Source organism: Podospora pseudopauciseta (genome assembly GCF_035222475.1).
Source record: "Podospora pseudopauciseta strain CBS 411.78 chromosome 5 map unlocalized CBS411.78m_5.2, whole genome shotgun sequence".
In the NCBI taxonomy this organism is placed as follows: domain Eukaryota; kingdom Fungi; phylum Ascomycota; class Sordariomycetes; order Sordariales; family Podosporaceae; genus Podospora; species Podospora pseudopauciseta.
The window spans coordinates 470,499-490,246 of NW_026946666.1; the positions used below are offsets into that span (position 1 = coordinate 470,499).

Consider the following 19,748-nt stretch of genomic DNA (forward strand, 5'->3'; position numbering starts at 1 on the left):
TTGTCTTGGGTGTAACCCGACAGAAAAAGAAAGGTTCAACGTATAGCCGATGATATCCAGAGTAGGTAAGGGGCAAAACGAGGGGGCTCATTAACAGTCCAAGAGCGGGCCGTCGCGTGGGAAGGAATAGGGGTCACGCCCACTCGGCTTCTTCCCGATGACGTGCTGGGGTGTTGTGAGACGCCGCTCTCTGCCGAGTTTGGCTGCTGGAGGGTGCCCATATCGGCATCGAGGATCGACCTGCATGGGACTATCGGGTATTTAAATTTGCTCAGGGCTGAGCGATAGCGGCGGTAGTTGCCGAAGCGAAGTTCACCCCCCCGACGCCCACGGACGTCTCGTATTAGTCTGCCCCCCACACACCCCTTAGAAATCTAAAGATGGAAACAAGAGCGTGTGTCATTGACCACCAGTTCGTCACCACACCATGGCTACATCGGGATTATTGTTTCGCCACTGAGAATATCGCAAGAAGAAACGAAGTGCGAGATGAGTTCATCTGGATCTGACAGACCGAGGTTGCTGGCTGGGCATTGGCTTGGAAGAAGAGATGGCAACTCGAGCCGAGCGAGGCAAATCGAGATGCCCTCATATATCTGGGTGAGCAAATCTATCAGCGGGATATCTAGGCCTTGGATGCTATCGCCGGTGATCTGTTTTCGACATTGCCATCGTCCACCATGGTGCTGTTCAGTTATCTCAAGCTCCCAACCCTTGCAGTGGCACTGGCCTCCCATCTTTCAAAAGCCCACCTCTTGCATCGTCCTGAAGATGCTTCTTCAGAAAAGATCACGGGCAGCCATGATCACCTCGGATTTCGTTCAGAAACAGAGGACCACCATCTGGTCAAGAGGAAGCACCCAAACCTGAGCCCAGACTACCCGCTCATGTTCCAAGTCCCACTTCCTATCCCTCCTCTGAAGCAACCCACCCGGTAAGTCCTCGCGCTGCTATCTGGCCTCGGTCCCTACCATCGGACTGACACCTCCCAGAATTGTCAAAATTCCCACTCTGTCCAACATAACCTCCCCCTTCTCGAACCTTACCAATGCCAACACCACGATTCCCAGGTTTGTGCATTACTACGAGATTGAGATCAAGCCCTTCCAGCACTCCATCTACCCGGACCTCAGTCCCGCCAATCTTGTCGGCTACGATGGCATCTCTCCCGGTCCCACCATCATGGTGCCACGAGGGACCGAGTCCGTCGTTCGCTTCGTCAACAAAGCCCACGCCAACAGCTCTGTTCACCTCCACGGATCCTATTCTCGCGCTCCCTTTGATGGTTGGGCCGAGGACACCACCGCCCCTGGGGAGTACAAGGACTATTACTTCCCGAACCGGCAGTCGGGCAGGATGATGTGGTATCACGACCACGCAGTGCACATTGTCTGTTCCTCTCCATCCTGCAAGTTCCAAGTCATGGCACGGCTAACCCATATGAAAACCGCAGACAGCAGAGAACGCCTACATGGGCCAAGCAGGCGTGTATCTCGTCCGCGACCCAGCAGAAGATGGCCTCAACCTCCCTTCCGGCTATGGCGAATACGACATCCCCCTCGTCCTCGCAGCCAAACAGTACAACCTCGACGGGACACTGTTCTCCACTGTCGGGGAGAGAATCAGCCTCTGGGGTGATGTCATCCACGTCAACGGGCAGCCGTGGCCCTTTCTGAACGTCGAGCCACGCAAGTACCGGTTCCGGTTCCTCAACGCGGCCGTGTCAAGATCGTTCTCGCTATACTTTGTCAAGACAAGCAATGCCGGCGGGCTCAACGCCAAACTTCCCTTCAAGGTCATTGCTAGCGATTCGGGGCTGTTGGAGAAGCCAGTTCAGACTTCGTACATGGTTTGTCTCCTCCCAGTCTCTTTTCTTCCCTGAAATGGTAGCTAACCAGTTGGTCGCCAGTACATCTCCATGGCCGAGCGCTATGAAATCGTTTTCGACTTCTCCCCCTACGCCGGACAGACCATCGAGCTCCGCAACTTTGCCAAAGCCGGCGGCGCCGGGGTCGAGGACGACTACCAAGACACAGACAAGGTCATGCGCTTTGTGGTTTCCAACACCACTGCCAGCGCCGACACCTCCGTTGTCCCTGCCCAACTACGCACCGTTCCGTTTCCCCGTCCCAAGACAAGGAGAAAGATTGACCAGCACTTCAAGTTCCACCGCGCCAACGGTCAATGGCTCATCAATGGCGTTGGCTTTGCGGAGGCCAACAACCGTATCCTTGCCAATGTCCCCCGCGGCACGGTTGAGATCTGGGAGTTGGAGAACACTACCGATGGCTGGTCTCACCCAATTCACGTGCATTTGGTGGACTTTCGGGTTATCTGGCGTCGACGGGAAGGTAGGCGCGTGGAGAAATACGAAAGTGAGGGGCTCAAGGATGTCGTATGGCTTGGGAGAGAGGAAACGGTGCTGGTGGAGGCTCATTACGCTCCCTGGGACGGCGTGTACATGTTCCATTGCCATAACCTCATCCACGAGGACGACGATATGATGGCCGCATTCAATGTTACTGCGTTGCCTGACTTTGGGTACAACAACTTCTCTGCCAAGTTCTTGGATCCCATGGAGCCGAGGTGGAGGGCAAAGCCATTTGCCATGGCAGACTTTACCGCGCGGACAGGGCCATTCTCAGAAGCGGCGATTGACCAAAAGGTGAAAGACTTTGCTGCGTCGGACGCCTATAGGCATGCCGATGAGATCATGGATGGCTTGGATCAATACTGGAGGACCGCCAGCCAGCCTGTTCGGAGCACAAGTACACGCTCATCTGCAACCAATACCCGATCGACCTCGAGCAGAGGAACGCGAACCACTACCACATCTAGGGCAACGACGACATCGAGGGCAACATCATCAACGCCAACAACTCGAAATTTAAGCACCCGGCTTCAAGCAACCACTCGTTCATTCATTACAAAATCATGGGACAGTTCAGCAACACAGTCGACACTGCCGCCGCGCTTAACGTCTAGGCCGCTGTCAAGTTCTCGTCCGCCATCCACAGCAACACCGTTCTAGGTAGCCAGATGGCACTACGTGTATTTGGAAACAAGGAGTTTTTGCAAGTCTCTCTATATATTGACCTGTTTCGCTTTCTTCATCTATATATTCATTCCAGTACTATTCAGTTATGTTTCATTTTCAATGCCAGAATCATTACAGAAAATCACGATCGTCACCAACACCGTTGATACCTCTGTTAAGTGCCTGTTAAATATGGAGCTAACACCCCAGTTGATCTAACAATCGTTCCCGTCACCCCCGTGTTAGTTACACTCTCATTTAATATGGGCCTATACCGAACACCTACAACCCAACCGAACGCTACCGACTCCGCCTCACGTGATCTGCGCTCGCGGTGTGTAGGGGGGTCCTATACCATGTCAGCGATAGTCCAATGCTTCTGACATAAGCGAGACTTCTTTTTCACCTCCGAGCCCTCAGCCGGAAGCTCCTTCTAGAGACACATGTGAGCTAACGCCGGTTAGAGATCTACAGTAAAGACAAGAACTTACGAGTAAGTCCTCAAGTCTAGCCTCTTGCGCAAGAGATTAGAAAGGTCGTGACACATCTCTCTTTAAAAAGGGGATTGGAATCACCTTGGCCTCGCTCATTTCTTCTCATGGGCCTGTAATATACTTAGCACGCCGGTCAAAGCTCGTATGATGTAAAGCTTCCATACTTCGGTGGTGTTCCACACAAGGCTACATACACAACGAAGTCTAATCAGCAGCTTATATGCATGGCAGCGGGCTTCCATCATGATAACACATGCGGTAATTTCCTCCTTTTTTTTCCTATTGCCGATATCAGCCTCGATAGAAAATGGTCTATTCAAACAGGGCAAAACCCACGGGAACGAGCTCGGAATAGTGCTAAAAACCGGTCAATTGATCTCTACAATGTTGGAGACATCGGAAAAGATCCCATATACAGAATTTGCATTGATTGAGCTGGACTGGGCAGACCCGTTCATACGTGAGAATGGCCATCAGCCACTCGTCCAGTCCTACCAAACCCCCATAAAATCAAAGCTTACATTGGCCCGGCTCGTCAGTAAACTGTTAAAACAAAGTCAGCTCATGTCAATCCTCGCGTGTTCCATGGAATAAACACACCTCCATTTTGCGGCGTTCGTTCTATATGGATTTTTAGCCAACCTATATCGCCGGAAATATGTCCAATGCTCGACACACCTCGATTTCAAGGACAAGGACCAAGTTCTTCAAAGAACTCAAGTCAGTATCTCCATCCTAGCTTTATCCCAGCTTTTCTTCTCCAAGCCGTTTGCTCACGACGATTTCCTCGTTCGCACCGAGGGGTTTTTCTTTTTTTGGGTTTTCCGTCCGTTTCTGCAGCGAGCGGTGTCAGAAGCATTTCAAAACGATCATCGCGTCGTTCGCAAGCGTGTATGCGGTCATCCAAGCTTATCAAAATCCCCCTTGGAAACGGCATGCCTGAATATTTCCGAACTGTAAGCGGCATTAGCAACCATCCAAGCATGTCAAAAACTCATTCAAAGGCGCAACATACTTGTGGATTTTGGGACTGTGAGCGAGTAAGAAAACATCCAAACATTGTAAAAACCAGTTGAAAAGCGCATACATGGCATCTACAAGCTTTTCTGAATTCCAAAATGATCATAAAATGGTAAACATCGAAGATGCTGGGACAAAAACAATATGTAAACATACAATGGGTTAGGGTCAGTTTTCTTATTTTTTGTATTTTTTTGTTTTTTTTTTGTTTTTTTTTATATGTGTGTTTAGGGAAATGAAGGTGGGAAATCACGACTTGTCAGATTCAAGACCTCTGCTTCATGATGGGACAGTCTGTGCACACAGCTGGTTAGCAAAGTCATCAAGGTTGATGGAAAAGGGGGAAGGTGCGTTCGAGCTTTTCTTAATGAGTCTGTCTTGTTTCCCATCACACAACACTTTTAACTGGATAAACATACAAATCTACTGAGCTATTTGACCTGTCTTGTTAGAAGGCTACTGAATCTCATCATTCTTTTCCAGAGTTATGAAAAGACATGATGACCAGTCTTACAAAAGAAAGGCTGACCCCTTCATACAGAGACTGGGGTATATATATGTTTGTTGCTGACCGTGGTTTGTCACACCTACACAACTCACAGTTTTAAGAAGACCGTTAGTGAAAGCATAAGAAGATTGGGTACCCTGAAGATGGGAGTTCATTGTACGGGGGTGGAAGGACTCCTCGTGGTAAGGAGGAAGGCATGATGAGCCGTACATGACGGAGCTGGTGACTGTTCACAGGGTCTGGAATTTCATTTGCATGACCTCCTACTCGCACGCCTCGTCACCAGAGATGACAGCAAACTACACTCTCCACACATATCAGCCATATACGACTGTTGTTCATATGTTAGGTGTAGCATCTCAACTGAGGACACATGCTACAACCCTTGCCACGTCACTTTCCCGACCGGCAGGAGGTCAAAAAGAAACCAGGAACATTGCTACTTTGTAACTTTTAGAGTTGAGGTGATAGCAGCTATGTCACCAAGAGCAAAAAAGCATCAAAAATATCTCCCTTGCTCTTGAACCCAAGCTCAAGCGAACACGACGATCCACCCAGGGCTCGAACCTGGAACCTCCTGATTCGTAGTCAGACGCGCTTCCAATTACGCCAGCAGACCTTGCTGTGATGGTGTTTGCCTCCAGGATAGAGGCTTCAAGTTTGACATGCAGAATTTGTGCGTGGGTGTTCCTTGCCGATATCAACCCTGGAGCGAGTGGGGCCACCACCGAATCATGGGCTGGGGTTTGCAAGTAGGGAAAAACAGTCCAGATGACAGTAGACTTCAGAGCTCAAGCAGTCAGGAAGAATGCCTTCTCGGCACGGATTTGGCCTGGGTAGGAAGATATTCGGAGATAAGGGGCTGCCATCAACCCTAACCCCCAATTCCAAGCCGCACCCTCCACGTTGCACCCTCCACGATTCAGTTCCGGCAAAGATCGCCCAAACGCGATGTGTGACAGCAACGTCAAGATAAGGTTGCAGGTGTCAATGCCAATCAAGAAGGGTTACTGGTGTATTGGGGGTTGCATGGGAGGACGTCGTGCAGGCGATCTGTGTTCTGTTATCAGGTCCTTTCAGGGTAGTTGATGATGGGGACATCAGTGTGCCCGTAGCACCATGGCCACCAGCACGGAGGAGTGGTTTCGTGGGATTTCTGGGGGAATGTTATCCACACCTTGGGGAAGACAATGCTCGGAACCACCGGGTCTAGAATAACAACAAGACAAAAATAAAAGACGGCGGCAAACTGCGCCCTGCTTTGCCATGTGGTAAAATGACAAATGTCAAAGTCGGGACTCGTCGACATGTTGACAGGAGTTCAGCAGAGCCCCACTGCGATGCTACAGTGGGTTCCGAGAGGAACGGGTGTTCCCGCCGCGGAGATGCAATTGTTACTGGCAACTGCTGACTCGGCCTTCCTGTTAGCAATAGTGAGCTGATCCAGCTGATCGAGCCTCAAATGTCCACACGAGGGATATTGCAGGAATTGCCCAGCCGGGAGAATTGCTTTGCAACTCGCAAGAAAAAGACGGTCTTGTTGGAGTATCGGCCCTCGGAGATGCGCTTGTCAATGTCGATCGTACGGCACTCGGTATCGTACCACACCCCCTAGGCGAGACCAAGAAAGCTCTGCGCAATGGCTGGGAAAGTGAAGGAAGGCAATGGGATGACAGAAAGGCAGAGAGAACAACAGGATGTAGAGAAGGATAAATACCCTTCCATGGTCAAGGAAAACAATCTCAATATCCCAAACCATCAAGTCTAGAGTGGACCAGAGTCACAACGCATATCCCCAGATTTCCCCAGTTCCCCACTTGAGCCGACCGTCGGGAATCTGAGACGCTACACTTGTCCAGACTTTTAACTTCAGTCTCCCCTTCCAATAGCCACTCATCAAGCTTTGCCAAGTCAGATAGACCACTGGATATCCTTCACCATGGTAGCCATCACCCCCGAGCAGATCGCCATTGTCAAGGCGACAGCGCCAGTTCTCAAAGAACACGGCGTAACCATCACCACCACCTTCTACAACAACCTCATCGGAGATGTTCCAGCACTTCACAACTTTTTCAGCACCACCAGCCAAACAACAGGTCGACAGCCACGAGCACTTGCCGGCGCTGTTCTGGCTTATGCGACGTATATCGACGACCTCCCCAAGCTGACACATGCCGTGGAACGCATCGCCCACAAGCATGTTTCCCTCCAAGTAACCCCTGAGCAATACGACATCGTCGGAAAGTACCTGATCCAAGCCATCGGTCAAGTCCTCGGTGACGCAGCCACCGCCGACATCGTCGACGCCTGGATTGCCGCCTATGGTGTCCTTGCCCAGGTCTTCATCAACCGAGAAGGCGAGATGTACAAGTCGAACGCCGCCGACGGCTGGGTCGGCTGGCGCAAGTTCCGCATCACCCAGAAGGTACCAGAGAGCAGCACCATCACGAGCTTCTATCTCGCCCCCAGCGATGGGGCCACGCCACTACCCAAGTACATGCCGGGTCAGTACGTCAGCTTGCAGGTGCCGGTGCCCGAGCTTGGGTACCTGCAGAGCAGACAGTACAGCCTGAGCGAAGCCCCGAGAAAGGGAGAGTACTACCGCATCAGCGTCAAGCGAGAGGAGGCCCTCGAGCCGAGCGCCCCTGCCCTTGTTTCCAACATGTTGCACGACCAGTACGCCGTGGGCGACGAGGTCGAGCTGTCGCATCCACAGGGCGAGTTCTTTGTGGACCCCCAGGACGCAAGCAAGGAGGGTGTCCCGGTCGTTTTGGTATCCGCCGGCGTTGGTGCGACACCGCTCAAGGCCATCCTTGACAGCCTCGTGTCTGCGGGGTCCAAGAGACCAGCATCATGGATCCATTCATCACGATCGAGCGCGGCACAGCCGTTTGCTGACGATATCCGGCGTATCTGTCGCGAGAACGAGAACGTGTCGGCCAATGTGTTCCTGCGCACGCTTGGCCCTGAGGACCGCGCTGGGGTACACTACGAGTTTGGAGACATGCGGCTGGATCTGGCAAAGTTGGACAAGGAGCGCGGTTTGTTCCTGGGTGACTCTCGAGCCGAGTACTACATTTGTGGTCCCGAGGCATTCATGATCGATGTTCGCCGCACATTGGTCGAGCAGGGTGTCGACAGGTCGAGGATATTCCTGGAGCTGTTTGCGACGGGTGATGTCAGCGACGAGGAAGCAAAATGGTGAACGATTGGGATGGGAATTAGGTAGAGCGTATTGTAGCATATGGAGTACTCACCTTGAGAATAAGAACATCTTCTGACACCTAGATTGGATGCGCGTAGCCGTTGACAGGTTGATGGTTGATGCTAGACTCACACAACTTTCGAAGACGACATAGGTGTAGGTGACAACCTGGGCCGTGGACGTGCTGAAGCAAGCCACGGCATGGTGCCCCTGCGTTGTAGGTGCTGAATCCCCACTATAAATGGCGTTCGGGTGGCTGAGAGCCTTGGCAGCAGTGGCAATTTGGGCTTGGAGGCCCTCAATGATGTCTTCAACATCTTGTTGTTTCTGATACATTGCAGACCACGTCAGCTCCCACCTCCAATTCCACGGCATAAGACTTCTTGATTTCAGATCAAGAGTTTGAAGCCATACGACACAGTTCAGCTGCGCGTTATTTCCGCCCCTTTTTTGGTCGTGCTATGCTCGGCTCCTGTTTCCATCACACAGAAACCCAACTCAAGTTCCAGCATGCCAGAAGCCTCCTTGCCCAGCACCCCCGCTGTTGCTATACACGACGCCATTCATCGTTGCCTCGGAACCGCTATTTAACCCGAGTAGTGAGGGGATTAGCATCTCTCACGGGATGTCTTGTGCCTCCTGACTCTCAGCTGTGAAAAACCGGGCCGAGTCTTGTCAGGAGGACTGTTCCCTGCAAACAGCCAGTGTTGAAGCTCTTGGAAGGTTGCGCGAGGAGTTGCTGGCTGAGACCTCGGTAGAAGCATGTCGAAGATGGCACTTTCTGATCTTGACTGATCCTGGCAGACGTCAAGCTGAATGCTTTAAGGGAGAATCTGGAACCAGAATCCCTTTGCCCCCAGGTCACACAGCGTTGAGATTTGCGTGTAACATTGCCAAGCTCCTTTGTGCGGGCCGAACCGAGCTGGCGGGTTCGATTGCCTCTGCAAGCCACGACATCCCTTTGTGTTCTTTGCTTCTGCCAGTTCATAGGCTTATGTGGGCTACTAATACCTCCAACCGAGTGCCCGGTGGACTGTGGTGTGGTCAATGGCAATAAGTCTTGATATATCTGTATATTGTCCGAACTAATAACGAACGTTTGTGGGGATGAGTCCCGAATCTCCGGTGTGTTTTTCTCGAACATATTACGGAGGACGCGTGGGATTTCTTCCGGCCGAAACGATTGAGCGTGCTTCAGTTGCAGCCCCGGCCGGAGCTTCATTCACGTAAGCGTCTTCCAGTACTGCTGATCCTTCACAACTAACCAGCTGTTATCCTGTCCCGCTCGTCCATCATGTCACCTTATCACAGCCGGCATCTTGATATGATGGCTTGAATGCTAAAATGCCAAGTTCGGTTGTATTTCGGCGGCCGGCTTCCCCGTCTTTGACTGGTGACTGGTGACCCGGCGATCATGACTGCTAATTGGGGAGATCTAACGGATATAGCGGTACACATTGACCTCACCAAGAGTTGGTTGGTGTTTTCCCGATCAGGTAATCCCGCGGCTGCTGTCAGGTACGATTGCAATCCGTGATCGACAAGGGGAGCTGGTCTTTCCCAGCAGCCTACCTTGGGGTTGCCGTGCGCTGGAGGGCGTTGCGGTAGAACGTTGGGCCGTCCAAATCACCTCGGAGTCTCAAGCAGGTACAACGGCGGCCGATGACACAAGACGCCCCCTTGCCACTCGCACAAACATGACGACGGGAGCAGCCCCTTCGCATCCTGGACATGGATTGTTAGAGATTAAGCCGTGCCTGATACTGTCCACAAGCAGCATTGCATGCCGTATCTGGTACCACTCCCTGGCATGTGTCATGCGTCTCCGATGTTGCCTTGCTGCACCAGCTCGTGGCCCATCTTCGAGCTAAACCCCGCTGGGCCATCAGTCATCGGCTTCATCCTTACACCACTCTCAGACAGGACCACAATGTCTGCCCCGAGTCCGTTTTGGGCTGTTGAATTCTGTATCTTCCTTGGCACGTGTACACGATGTGGCACTCTGGGTCGATGTTTGGTTCCTGCACTGGCTTGGATGGAGGTTCTGGAGGGCTCGCCTTCAGCCTTCCCAGACGAAAGGTCTCGCACACGGAAAGGGAACCTGGGTTCGACAAGGCACTGTGAGAGATGGATGCCTTGTTGCATTTAATTTCAGATGTCTCTCTCAGTTGGCAGCACCATGATGGAGGCTTGTCCTAGGTAGCACGGGGAAACCCAAAAGGCCATCCCCAAACCATGATTCTCACAAGTAACCTTCTGTCCTTCCGTCGCGAGCATTGAGGTGGGATGCTCTTTGAGGAAAGACACAGACTGGCTCCATCGTTCCTGGGAAGCACCGGTCGCCGTCACGCCTTTTCGTCCTGCTGTTCAGCTTAGGCCAACTGCCCGCTGCCAAGTATTTCACCTGCCCCGTCCACCAATCCCCCATACTGTAGTTGTCCTTGTGGAGGTAGCTTGCGGTCGCCATCGTCATAGTGGTGGTAAGGAGATCATTCTGTCTTGTCAGCGGTCCTAGAAAACCGCACTGTCATCATGGTAAGTCCTTTCCAAGTCTCCGATTGTATCCTACCAAAACCGAGGGCGATGCCGTTGATCGGCGATGGGTGTGGGCGGTGTGAGAAGAATCTGTAGCTGGGAAGCTGCGGGGCTCTGGCAAGGCTGCTCCTAGTTGAACCCATGGCAGTGTCCAACCTTCCAGTTCTAGGTTGCTAGAAGGAGCCCATGGGTGGCCTGCTAGCGCCCATGTTTGGCCCAGTGTTCCCCATACATACGTTGGGTAGACACTCGAGCTTTTCCTTGTGTGCTAATCCTGCCTACCAGGTATTTCTGGCAGGGTCTGGCTGTCCGGCGAGTTGCGCTCTTTGGGGCATCAGTGTAATCTGAACTTGTCTCCATTCACCTGATCCATTGCCACCACGAGAGAGATCGCAACTGTCACCCAGCATTCTAACATGGTACGGAGCCAAGGGCAGTGCGCATGCCCCCCTTCCTGGTGTCCACATGGGTAGTCAACCGCTCCAGTAGACCTAGCTTCGACCAAGAGCGTGCTTTCGGTTGCTTGTTGCTCCTGAAGGCCCGTTCAAATTTTTCCTTTTTTTCCCCCACCAGGCTATCGTTCTTTTCACCATTGCCGTCTCACTCTGATCCTGATCAACTGACTGTTAAAGCAATCCACCACCTACCTCCCAGGCCTTTGACGGGCCTTGATCCTGTTCCCAAGCAGCTATTCACTATCCTTGTTCGGCACCTACGACGACGTCTTTCTGCTTTACAGGCAAACAATTCACTTGCTCGGCCTCCTTTTCTCATCGTTCTTTGCTGGACCAGCTCAATTTGTTTGGCGAGCCGCTGATCCACCTAGCATACAGCACCATTTTTCTTTCATTGCTGTCTTTGATTGCGGTTTTTTTGTTTAATCAGATTGTCGATACCCCCAGCAACCCGGTCCTTTGCCTCCTTTCAGTTCTTGTCTTTCCAACGATAATACAGTTTCAAGACTGTAAACCACTACGGGGCACCCCTTCAAAAATGCCGTCCTCGCCCTGTGGCGCTGAGCCCATCGCCATCATCGGCTCCGCGTGCCGGTTCCCGGGAGGCGCGAGCTCCCCCTCGCGCCTGTGGCAACTGCTCGCGAACCCGAGGGACCTCTCGGAGCGCGTGCCCGTGGGAAGATTCCATGTCGACGCCTTCTACCACCCAGATGGCGAGTTCCCCGGCACGACGAATTCTGCCCGTGGGTACTTCCTGGACCACGACCCCCGGCTGTTTGACGCCAGCTTCTTCAGCGTCACGCCCAAGGAAGCCGAAGCAATCGACCCCCAGCAGCGGTTGCTTCTAGAAGTGGTGTACGAGGCCCTCGAGTCGGCCGGGTACTCTCTCCAGCAGCATGCGGGTGCCCGTGTTGGTGTGTTTGCCGGTGTGATGACGGCCGACTACGACACCCTCTCACAGAGGGACGAGCTCACCACAAGCCAGTACTATGCCACGGGCAATGCGCGGTCCATGGTCTCCAACCGGCTCTCGTACTTTTTCAACTTCAAAGGGCCCTCCATGACGATCGACACGGCCTGTTCATCCAGCCTGGTAGCCCTCCACCAAGCTGTCTTGAGTCTTCGGTCGGGCGATTGCGAAATGGCTTGCGTGGCTGGTGCCAACCTCATCCTGACCCCTGAGCAGTTCATCGTCGAGTCCAGCCTACACATGCTCAGTCCCTCCGGTCACTGCAGCATGTTTGACGCCAATGCCGATGGCTATGCCCGCGGCGAAGGAATTGCGGCTATGTTTGTCCGTCCCCTGAGCAAAGCCCTGGCCAGTGGCGACCACATTCTCGCCGTTATTCGGGAAACCGGTGTCAATTCGGATGGCAGGACGACAGGGATCACGATGCCCAACTGGGAAGCGCAAGCACAGCTCATTCAGGACACGTATCGACGAGCCGGCCTAGATATCAACACCCTCGAGGACCGCTGTCAGTATTTTGAGTGTCATGGGGCTGGAACGGCTGCAGGTGACCCCAAGGAAGCCCGCGCCATCGAACATGCCTTCTTCTCGGGTGAGCTTCGAGCTGGGCCGTCAACAGACTTGATCCCGCCCGCGGAAAGGCCTCGGCTTCTGGTTGGCTCAGTGAAGACGGTCATTGGCCACACTGAGGGGTCGGCAGGTCTCGCAGGGTTATTCAAGGTTGTCGAGAGCATGCGACATGATACCATTCCTCCAAACCTACATCTGGATCGGTTGAACCCGCAAGTTGCCGAATATGCCAGCCACTTGGTCGTCCCAACAAGCCCCGTCCCATGGCCAGCGGTCCAGCCAGGACAACCGAAAAGAGCCAGCGTCAACTCGTTCGGTTTCGGCGGCACCAATGCCCATGCGATTGTTGAGCAGTACGTTCCAGCCATCCACGACGAGAACTTCGTGTCAAATGCTCACGTCCCTCGCCCCATCCCCAACGGGTCAGTCGGGCCTAGAGTCAATCGTATTTGCCTCCCTTTGGTACTCTCTGCCAAATCCGAAAAGTCCCTGGTAGCTGTTGTACAAGCCTATTACGATCACCTCCTCAAGAACCCCGGAGCCTCAACCGAAGAGCTGTCATGGCACACCTACGCCCGCCGCACAGCCTTTGCTCACAGAGTGTTCTTTGCGGGTACAACAACGGAAAGGCTTCTTGGGAAGCTGGCGCGATTCCTGAAGATACCAGACGCCCCGCCTGAGCCTCCTAGAAAGAAGCTGAAAACAACCGACAAACGAGAGACGCCGCCACCGGTTGCCACTATGTGTCGCGTGAAACCAGAACATCAGAAGCCCAAGTTGCTGGGGATCTTCACGGGCCAGGGAGCGCAATGGGCCACCATGTCTCGGGGTCTGCTTGTGACAAGCAAGGTTTACCGTGATTCTATTCGACAGTTGGACGGGATTCTGCGGCAGTGCCCACATCCACCTCCCTGGAGCTTGGAACACGAGATATCGGCGGACGAGGGTCTTTCGAGGGTTCATAGGTCGACAATCTCGCAGCCTCTGTGTACCGCCATTCAGATTGCTTTAGGTAAGACACCTTGCCTGTGCATGGATTCTCTGTTCAGTTCTGGAGGGGCTGCCGGATCTGCTTTGCTAACACTGCTCCCGAACAGTCGACTTGTTACACTCGATCGAGATTAGCTTCCACACAGTGGTTGGCCACTCGTCTGGGGAAATCGGTGCTGCATATGCCGCCGGCCGGATCGGTGCCCGAGATGCTATTCTGATTGCTTACTACCGTGGAATGGACGTGAACCTCGCCTGCGGAGCCGGGGGCGTCAAAGGGGGGATGCTAGTTGCAGGCATGTCAATGGAGGAGGCCGCCGATTTCTGTGCTAGAAGAGAGTACAGCCCAGGACTCTGCATTGCCGCCAGCAACTCGCCCATGGTTGTCACGCTTTCAGGTGATCTTGACTTGATTCATGAGGCCTGCAAGTATCTTAAGGGCAAGAGGTTGCTAGCGCGGATACTCAACGTCGACACGGCTTACCATTCACCCCACATGGAGGTTCCGTCAATAAAGTATCTGGAAGCGATCAAATCGTGCAACATCTCACCGCGGGCTCAAAACAATGGAACCGCCTGGATTTCGACTGTGTCTGGCACTGGGGAGCCCAAGGCAGCGGATTTGAAGGACACCTACTGGCGCGACAACATGATGAAGCCGGTGCTGTTTTACGAGGCTATGAGTACCGCCTTGGACAAAAATGGACCGTTCGACGGAGTGATAGAGGTCGGGCCCCATTGCACTCTTAGGGGGCCAGTGTTTGAAGCGATCCGAGAGAGCATGGGAACAGAAGCAACTTTGCCCTATACTGGACTCCTCAACAGGGGGATGGACGACCGGGAGGCGTTTGGCGAGTTTCTCGGCTGGATATGGGCCCAGTTTGGGGTTTACAACTCTCACATTCGGCAATTCGTCCTGGGTTCCGTACAGCCCGAGCTGATCAACACGCGGATTCAAGGTGCTCCCAGTTACCCATGGGACCATTCACAGATTCATTGGAGAGAGTCGAGACTATCTCGACAGTATCACTTCAGGTTGGCCATGCCTCACGAACTCCTGGGGGTACGCACTCGAGACGATTCTCGGTACCTACTTCGATGGCGGAACATTCTGAAGTTTGAGAAGCTCACTTGGGCCAGGCACCATGCGTTCCAGGGTCAATCGGTATGTCACAGATCTAACTTCTACTGTCTGTGTAAAACTTGACCGTGTGCTAACAAGAATTGTTGACAGCTACTCCCCGCGTCAGCCTACGTCATCATGGCGGTTGATGCTGCCAAAGCCGCTGCGCCAGAGGTAGCAATTTCTGTGATCGAGCTTCGCGATCTCAAGTTCTACAAAGGCATCACGTTTGATCCTAATTCGCCCGGGGTCGAAGTTCTCTCCTCTTTGGTCATTGAGAAAGAGACGCCAGACACATGGGAGGCTTCATTTCTGCTGACTTCAACCGTTGCCGACGGCCGCACCGATGTGAAAAAGAACTTTAGTTGCCGGGTCGCCATCACGTCTGGCGCACCACATCCCAATCTGTTGCCTACGCGGCCAGTGACGAGAGCGGAAACACTGAGCGCCAACCCCGAGGCTTTCTATGCCATGATGGCCGGGACGGGCTTGAGGTACACTGGCCCATTCCGAGGGCTACAAACACTCGACCGTCGGTTTGATTTCGCGTCGAGTTCCCTGAGGAGAGTTCACCCCGATGACACTACAAGGCTTGACCTCAGCCCCGCCACCTTGGACAGTTGTCTTCAAACAGCCTTTGTCACAATGTCTTCGCCTGGCGACGGTGCCATCTGGACACCATTCTTGCCAGTGGAGATCGAGAGCATTCGCATGAACCTATCACTGTGCAATGCCCAGGAACGGAGCGACACGCTGGTGGTTGATGCGCATAAGACGCAGGCTACACCATGCACGAGGAGCGCCCCGGCCTCCTTCACTGCCGACATCGAGATATTTAATGATGAAGGCAAGCAGGAGATACAGATTGAGGGACTCAAAGTTGGGTCGTTTGGCCCTACCAATCCCGAGGATGACTACGAGCTGTACCTTACCACACAGCTGGACCTTGATCCCGAAGACGCTATCGTGTCCGCCACAGACGAAGACGTCCGCCCCGTGAGCCCCATGCTTGCCGAGTCCTGCGAGCGCGTCGCTTCTTTTTTCATCAAGGGACTGCCAGCCACTGCGGTGTGTCCAAGTCCGGGCTCGCACCTCGTTTCTGCGTCCATCGCCAGCCGAGCAGAGCTGCGCCGCGCCACAAGCACCTGGTCGGATGAGACAGAGGAGTCTCTTGATCGGTTCATTTTATCCTCGCCGTACTATTCGGCTTTGAGCTTGGTCCGCAGACTGGGCCGGAACGTTCCGGATGTGATGGCTGGCATGCTTCCTATAGTGTTTGAAGAAGCTCGCCAGACGCATAGCTTCCAGCGTCATATTTCGAGAGTGGTGAAGCAAATATCCCACAAGTATGCCTCGATGCACGTCTTGGGACTGACAGATGCTGAGCTTGGGTTGACGGAGCACGTGTTGGATGGCTTGGGCACCTCCTTTGCATCCTACCGCATCGGCTCTCGGCCTGAGGAGAATCTCAACGATCGAATCCAGCTTTCCGAGTCTCTGAGCGAGAAGGTTATCACCGAAAAAGTCGATTTCACCACGGGTGTTCCAGCAAATGGCCAGCTCTACGACCTAGTTCTTCTGTCTACTTCTCTATTCGAGCCTCACAACACGGCCACTGTCCTCGGCCACGTTCGGAACATGATGCGGCCTGGAGGCTTCCTGATGCTCATTCAGGTTACAAGGACTCCTCTCGAGGAACGTCTCCGTCGTACCATCAGCTGTGCACCCTCTCTGCAGTCGATGTCCCCAACACCGCCTGACTGGCCTGACCTTCTTGATCAGTGCGGATTTCAAAATTCCAGCGAGGACTCGGCCCAGAACTATGCCACTGGCTTTTCTCTGATTGTTCGTCAAGCGCAGTCTCTGGAGAAAGCGCTGCTGATGTATCCTCCCTCCGAGGACTCGGACCCGGAGCGTCTGATGAATAGAGTCCTGATTGTTGGCGGCAAGCAGCTGTGGACATCATTCATCTCATCGCAAGTCACTGCAGCACTGGCTTCGCATTGCGGGTTGATCACTACCGTTGCGTCCCTTGACGACTTGGCACCCGGGAATGCTGCCAACTTTACAGCCGTCATCCTCCTCTGCGACCTGGATGAGCCCCTTCTGCTGAACATGAACGAGAAGCGGATGGAGGCCTTGAAGGAGCTACTCCGTCCGGAAATGGTGATCCTTTGGGTCACGGAAAGTGCCTGGACTACTACCCCTGGCAATTCGGCTTCTTTGGGCTTCACGCGCACCCTCGCTGCTGAGATCCCAGGATTGACCCTCCAAGTCCTTGACCTCGAGACTGTTAATACCGATCCCGCCGTCAAGGCCGTCTCTGAGACCTTTTTCCGCCTTGCCATGTACGCTAGGATTCAACACACAAGTGTCGAAAACCCTCTGTGGGTTCTGGAGCCAGAGATACACATCAAGGATGGCCGTCGCATGGTTCCCCGTGTTCGTCCGTGGAAGAAAGGCAACAACCGCGCGAACGCCGGTCGGCGGATTGTCACAGCTCCTTGCAACACCTTGGAAAATGTGGTGGAAATTCTGCCAGGGCATTCAGGAAATGGGCCATACAGGGCAGAGGAGTGGGGATTGGCGTCTGCGTCGGACCCTCCAGGAGAGCTCTTTGGTATTCAGGTCAACTACAGCACCGTCGGTGCGCTCAACACAGGGCTCAGTTCTTTCCCGTCGGCCTACGTCTGCCTTGGCCGTGATACGAGGACCCTCGCCACAACGGTTGCTTTGTCCAAAGTCAATGCCTCCTACATCATGATGCCAACGAGATGGGGTACGGAGATTACGATCCCCAGTCTGAACGAGCCGGTCTTCTTTGGGCTTTTGGTCCGCTATTTCCTGGCGCTCAGCATTTCGTGGAAAGCCAGGGGACAGTCACTCTTGGTTATCGAGCCTGACGAGCGGTTCCAGGAGTGCATCAAGGACGTCTGTGTCAAGCAGGGGATTTCGTTCCAGATATTCTCGACCGACGAGGAGCGCTGCAGGCGGGTACCAGAGATGACTTTTCTTCACCCGGCGCTTTCTCGACGCGAGATCAGGGATTTGAACCTTCCGCAGCGTGCCTTGGTTGTGGATATGCTCCCCAAGGGGAGCCGTCTCTCCGAGATGTTCAAAGCCACGGTGGATGAGCCCTCAGCGTATCACCATCTCTCCTCGTTCTTGCGACCAGCGGCAGATTTGGAAGTCGATGGTGTCAATCCCGATGCTGGTGCATGCGTACACCTTGATAGAATTTGGGAGGGAGCTGTCACCTTGTCGCTTGCCAAGATGGAAACACTGGCCGATGGTGCTGTCTCCCCTCTCCTCTCTGTACCGACCTTGGTCGACTGTACAGAGCCGGTTGCGCCGTTTTCGGTCATTCACTGGAAGGCCGAGAGGGACATTCAACAGATCATCACCCCGCCTTATGGCCATCAGCTGTTGAGTCCATCAAAGACCTACCTTCTTGTTGGTCTGACAAGGGACTTTGGCCAGAGCCTCTGCACGCTCTTGGCTCAACAGGGGGCGCGCCACCTTGTCCTGGCGAGCCGGAACCCGCCCCGGCGGTCCCCAAGATGGGCAGAAGAGCTGACGAGAAAGGGCGTCCAACTCAGGTTTCAGACGCTGGATGTGACCAAGATGGAGCAAGTGACCGCCTTGAAGACCAAGATCGCACAGACCCTCAAATTCCCTCCCGTCGGGGGTGTTATCAACGGCGCCATGGTTCTCGACGACCGCGTCTTCTCTGAAATGTCCATCGAGTCCTTCCAACGAGTCATGGCGCCCAAGACGATCGGTTCCAGCAATCTCGACGACGCGTTCTGCTCACCAGACATGGACTTTTTCATCATGACCTCGTCCTTTGCGGCCGTCGGCGGACATGCCGGCCAGTCTAACTATGCTGCGGCCAACATGTACATGAACGGCCTCGCCGCCTCGAGACGCCACCGCGGGTTTGTAGGTTCCATTCTCAACATTGGTGTCATTTACGGGCTGGGCTTCTTGCACCGCGAGAAGGAGAATCTCTACGAGGGTTTGGAGCGGGAGGGATACCCGCCTATTTCGGAACGGGATCTTCATCATATGTTCCTCGAGGCTATTGTTGCGGGAAAGCCGACAGAGGATCAGATCTACGACATCACTACCGGGTTGCGGCGGTTCCCGGTCGGGCGGCCTACCCTGCATTGGCACAGCGATCCGAGGTTTTGTCACTTTACTCGCGGCAGTGATGATCGGGACGAGGAAAGCGACGCTGGGTCTCAGCAGCTGAGCCTGAAGGAGCAGACTAGCCGCGGCGAGACGGAGGAGGATGTTGCTGAGATTCTCGTTCCGGCGTTTATCAAGAGATTACAGAATCAGCTCAAGCTGGCGGAGGGAACTGTGACAGCCGAGCAGAGCATTGTCGAGTTGGGTGTTGATTCACTGGCGGCAGTGGAGATTCGATCATGGGTCTGGAGGACACTGGGCCATGATGTAGGGGTGATGAAGATTCTCAGCGGCATGACGATTAGCCAGTTGTGCGGGGAGATTGCAGCGGCCACCATGGCGGTTCGCGTGACGACGACGCAGCAGAGTTTGGAGGCGACGGGAGTGCCTAGTGATGCCTCGGCGACGCCTCACACTACCTCTGTGGTTTCTGGTGCCGAGTTGGAGACGCGTTCGGTGGCGACGACGGCGGCGGAGGAGTAGATGTTGAGTTTGGGTTCTTTGGTCGCCATGTTTGAGTTCAAGTATTGGAGCCGTGTAACAACAGACGAGTGTGTAGTTTTCCGGTGTGTGTGTTGGGGGGGATTGATTCTGCATATATATGACCAAAAGGAGGTTGGGACGTTGGCTGGAAAGGTGTCGTTATTCGT

General features: G+C 53.9%; 3 protein-coding genes and 1 non-coding gene across 4 annotated transcripts; all 4 read left to right on the top strand.

Annotated features, from left to right (window-relative positions):
- Positions 1-306: 306 nt before the first annotated feature.
- On the top strand, positions 307-3,188 carry QC763_501710 (uncharacterized protein). The gene is made up of 4 exons (XM_062912764.1): positions 307-934; positions 993-1,389; positions 1,454-1,849; positions 1,910-3,188. Exons 1-4 carry the CDS (start codon positions 681-683, stop codon positions 3,029-3,031), a joined length of 2,169 nt encoding a protein of 722 aa, XP_062763880.1. The 5' UTR covers positions 307-680; the 3' UTR covers positions 3,032-3,188.
- A 2,417-nt stretch (positions 3,189-5,605) lies between these two features.
- QC763_0080460 lies at positions 5,606-5,678 on the top strand. Its single transcript has one exon. It is a non-coding gene; the product is annotated as a tRNA-Arg (tRNA).
- Positions 5,679-6,998: 1,320 nt separating this feature from the next.
- QC763_501700 (uncharacterized protein) lies at positions 6,999-8,264 on the top strand (the record flags this gene model as incomplete). The annotated part of the gene is made up of 1 exon (XM_062912763.1): positions 6,999-8,264. One exon carries the CDS (start codon positions 6,999-7,001, stop codon positions 8,262-8,264), a length of 1,266 nt encoding a protein of 421 aa, XP_062763881.1.
- A 2,284-nt stretch (positions 8,265-10,548) lies between these two features.
- QC763_501690 (Type I Iterative PKS) lies at positions 10,549-19,581 on the top strand (the record flags this gene model as incomplete). The annotated part of the gene is made up of 4 exons (XM_062912762.1): positions 10,549-10,799; positions 11,085-13,806; positions 13,892-14,949; positions 15,019-19,581. The coding sequence occupies exons 2-4, from the start codon at positions 11,793-11,795 to the stop codon at positions 19,579-19,581; spliced, it is 7,635 nt and encodes a 2,544-aa protein (XP_062763882.1). The 5' UTR covers positions 10,549-10,799; positions 11,085-11,792.
- Positions 19,582-19,748: the final 167 nt, after the last annotated feature.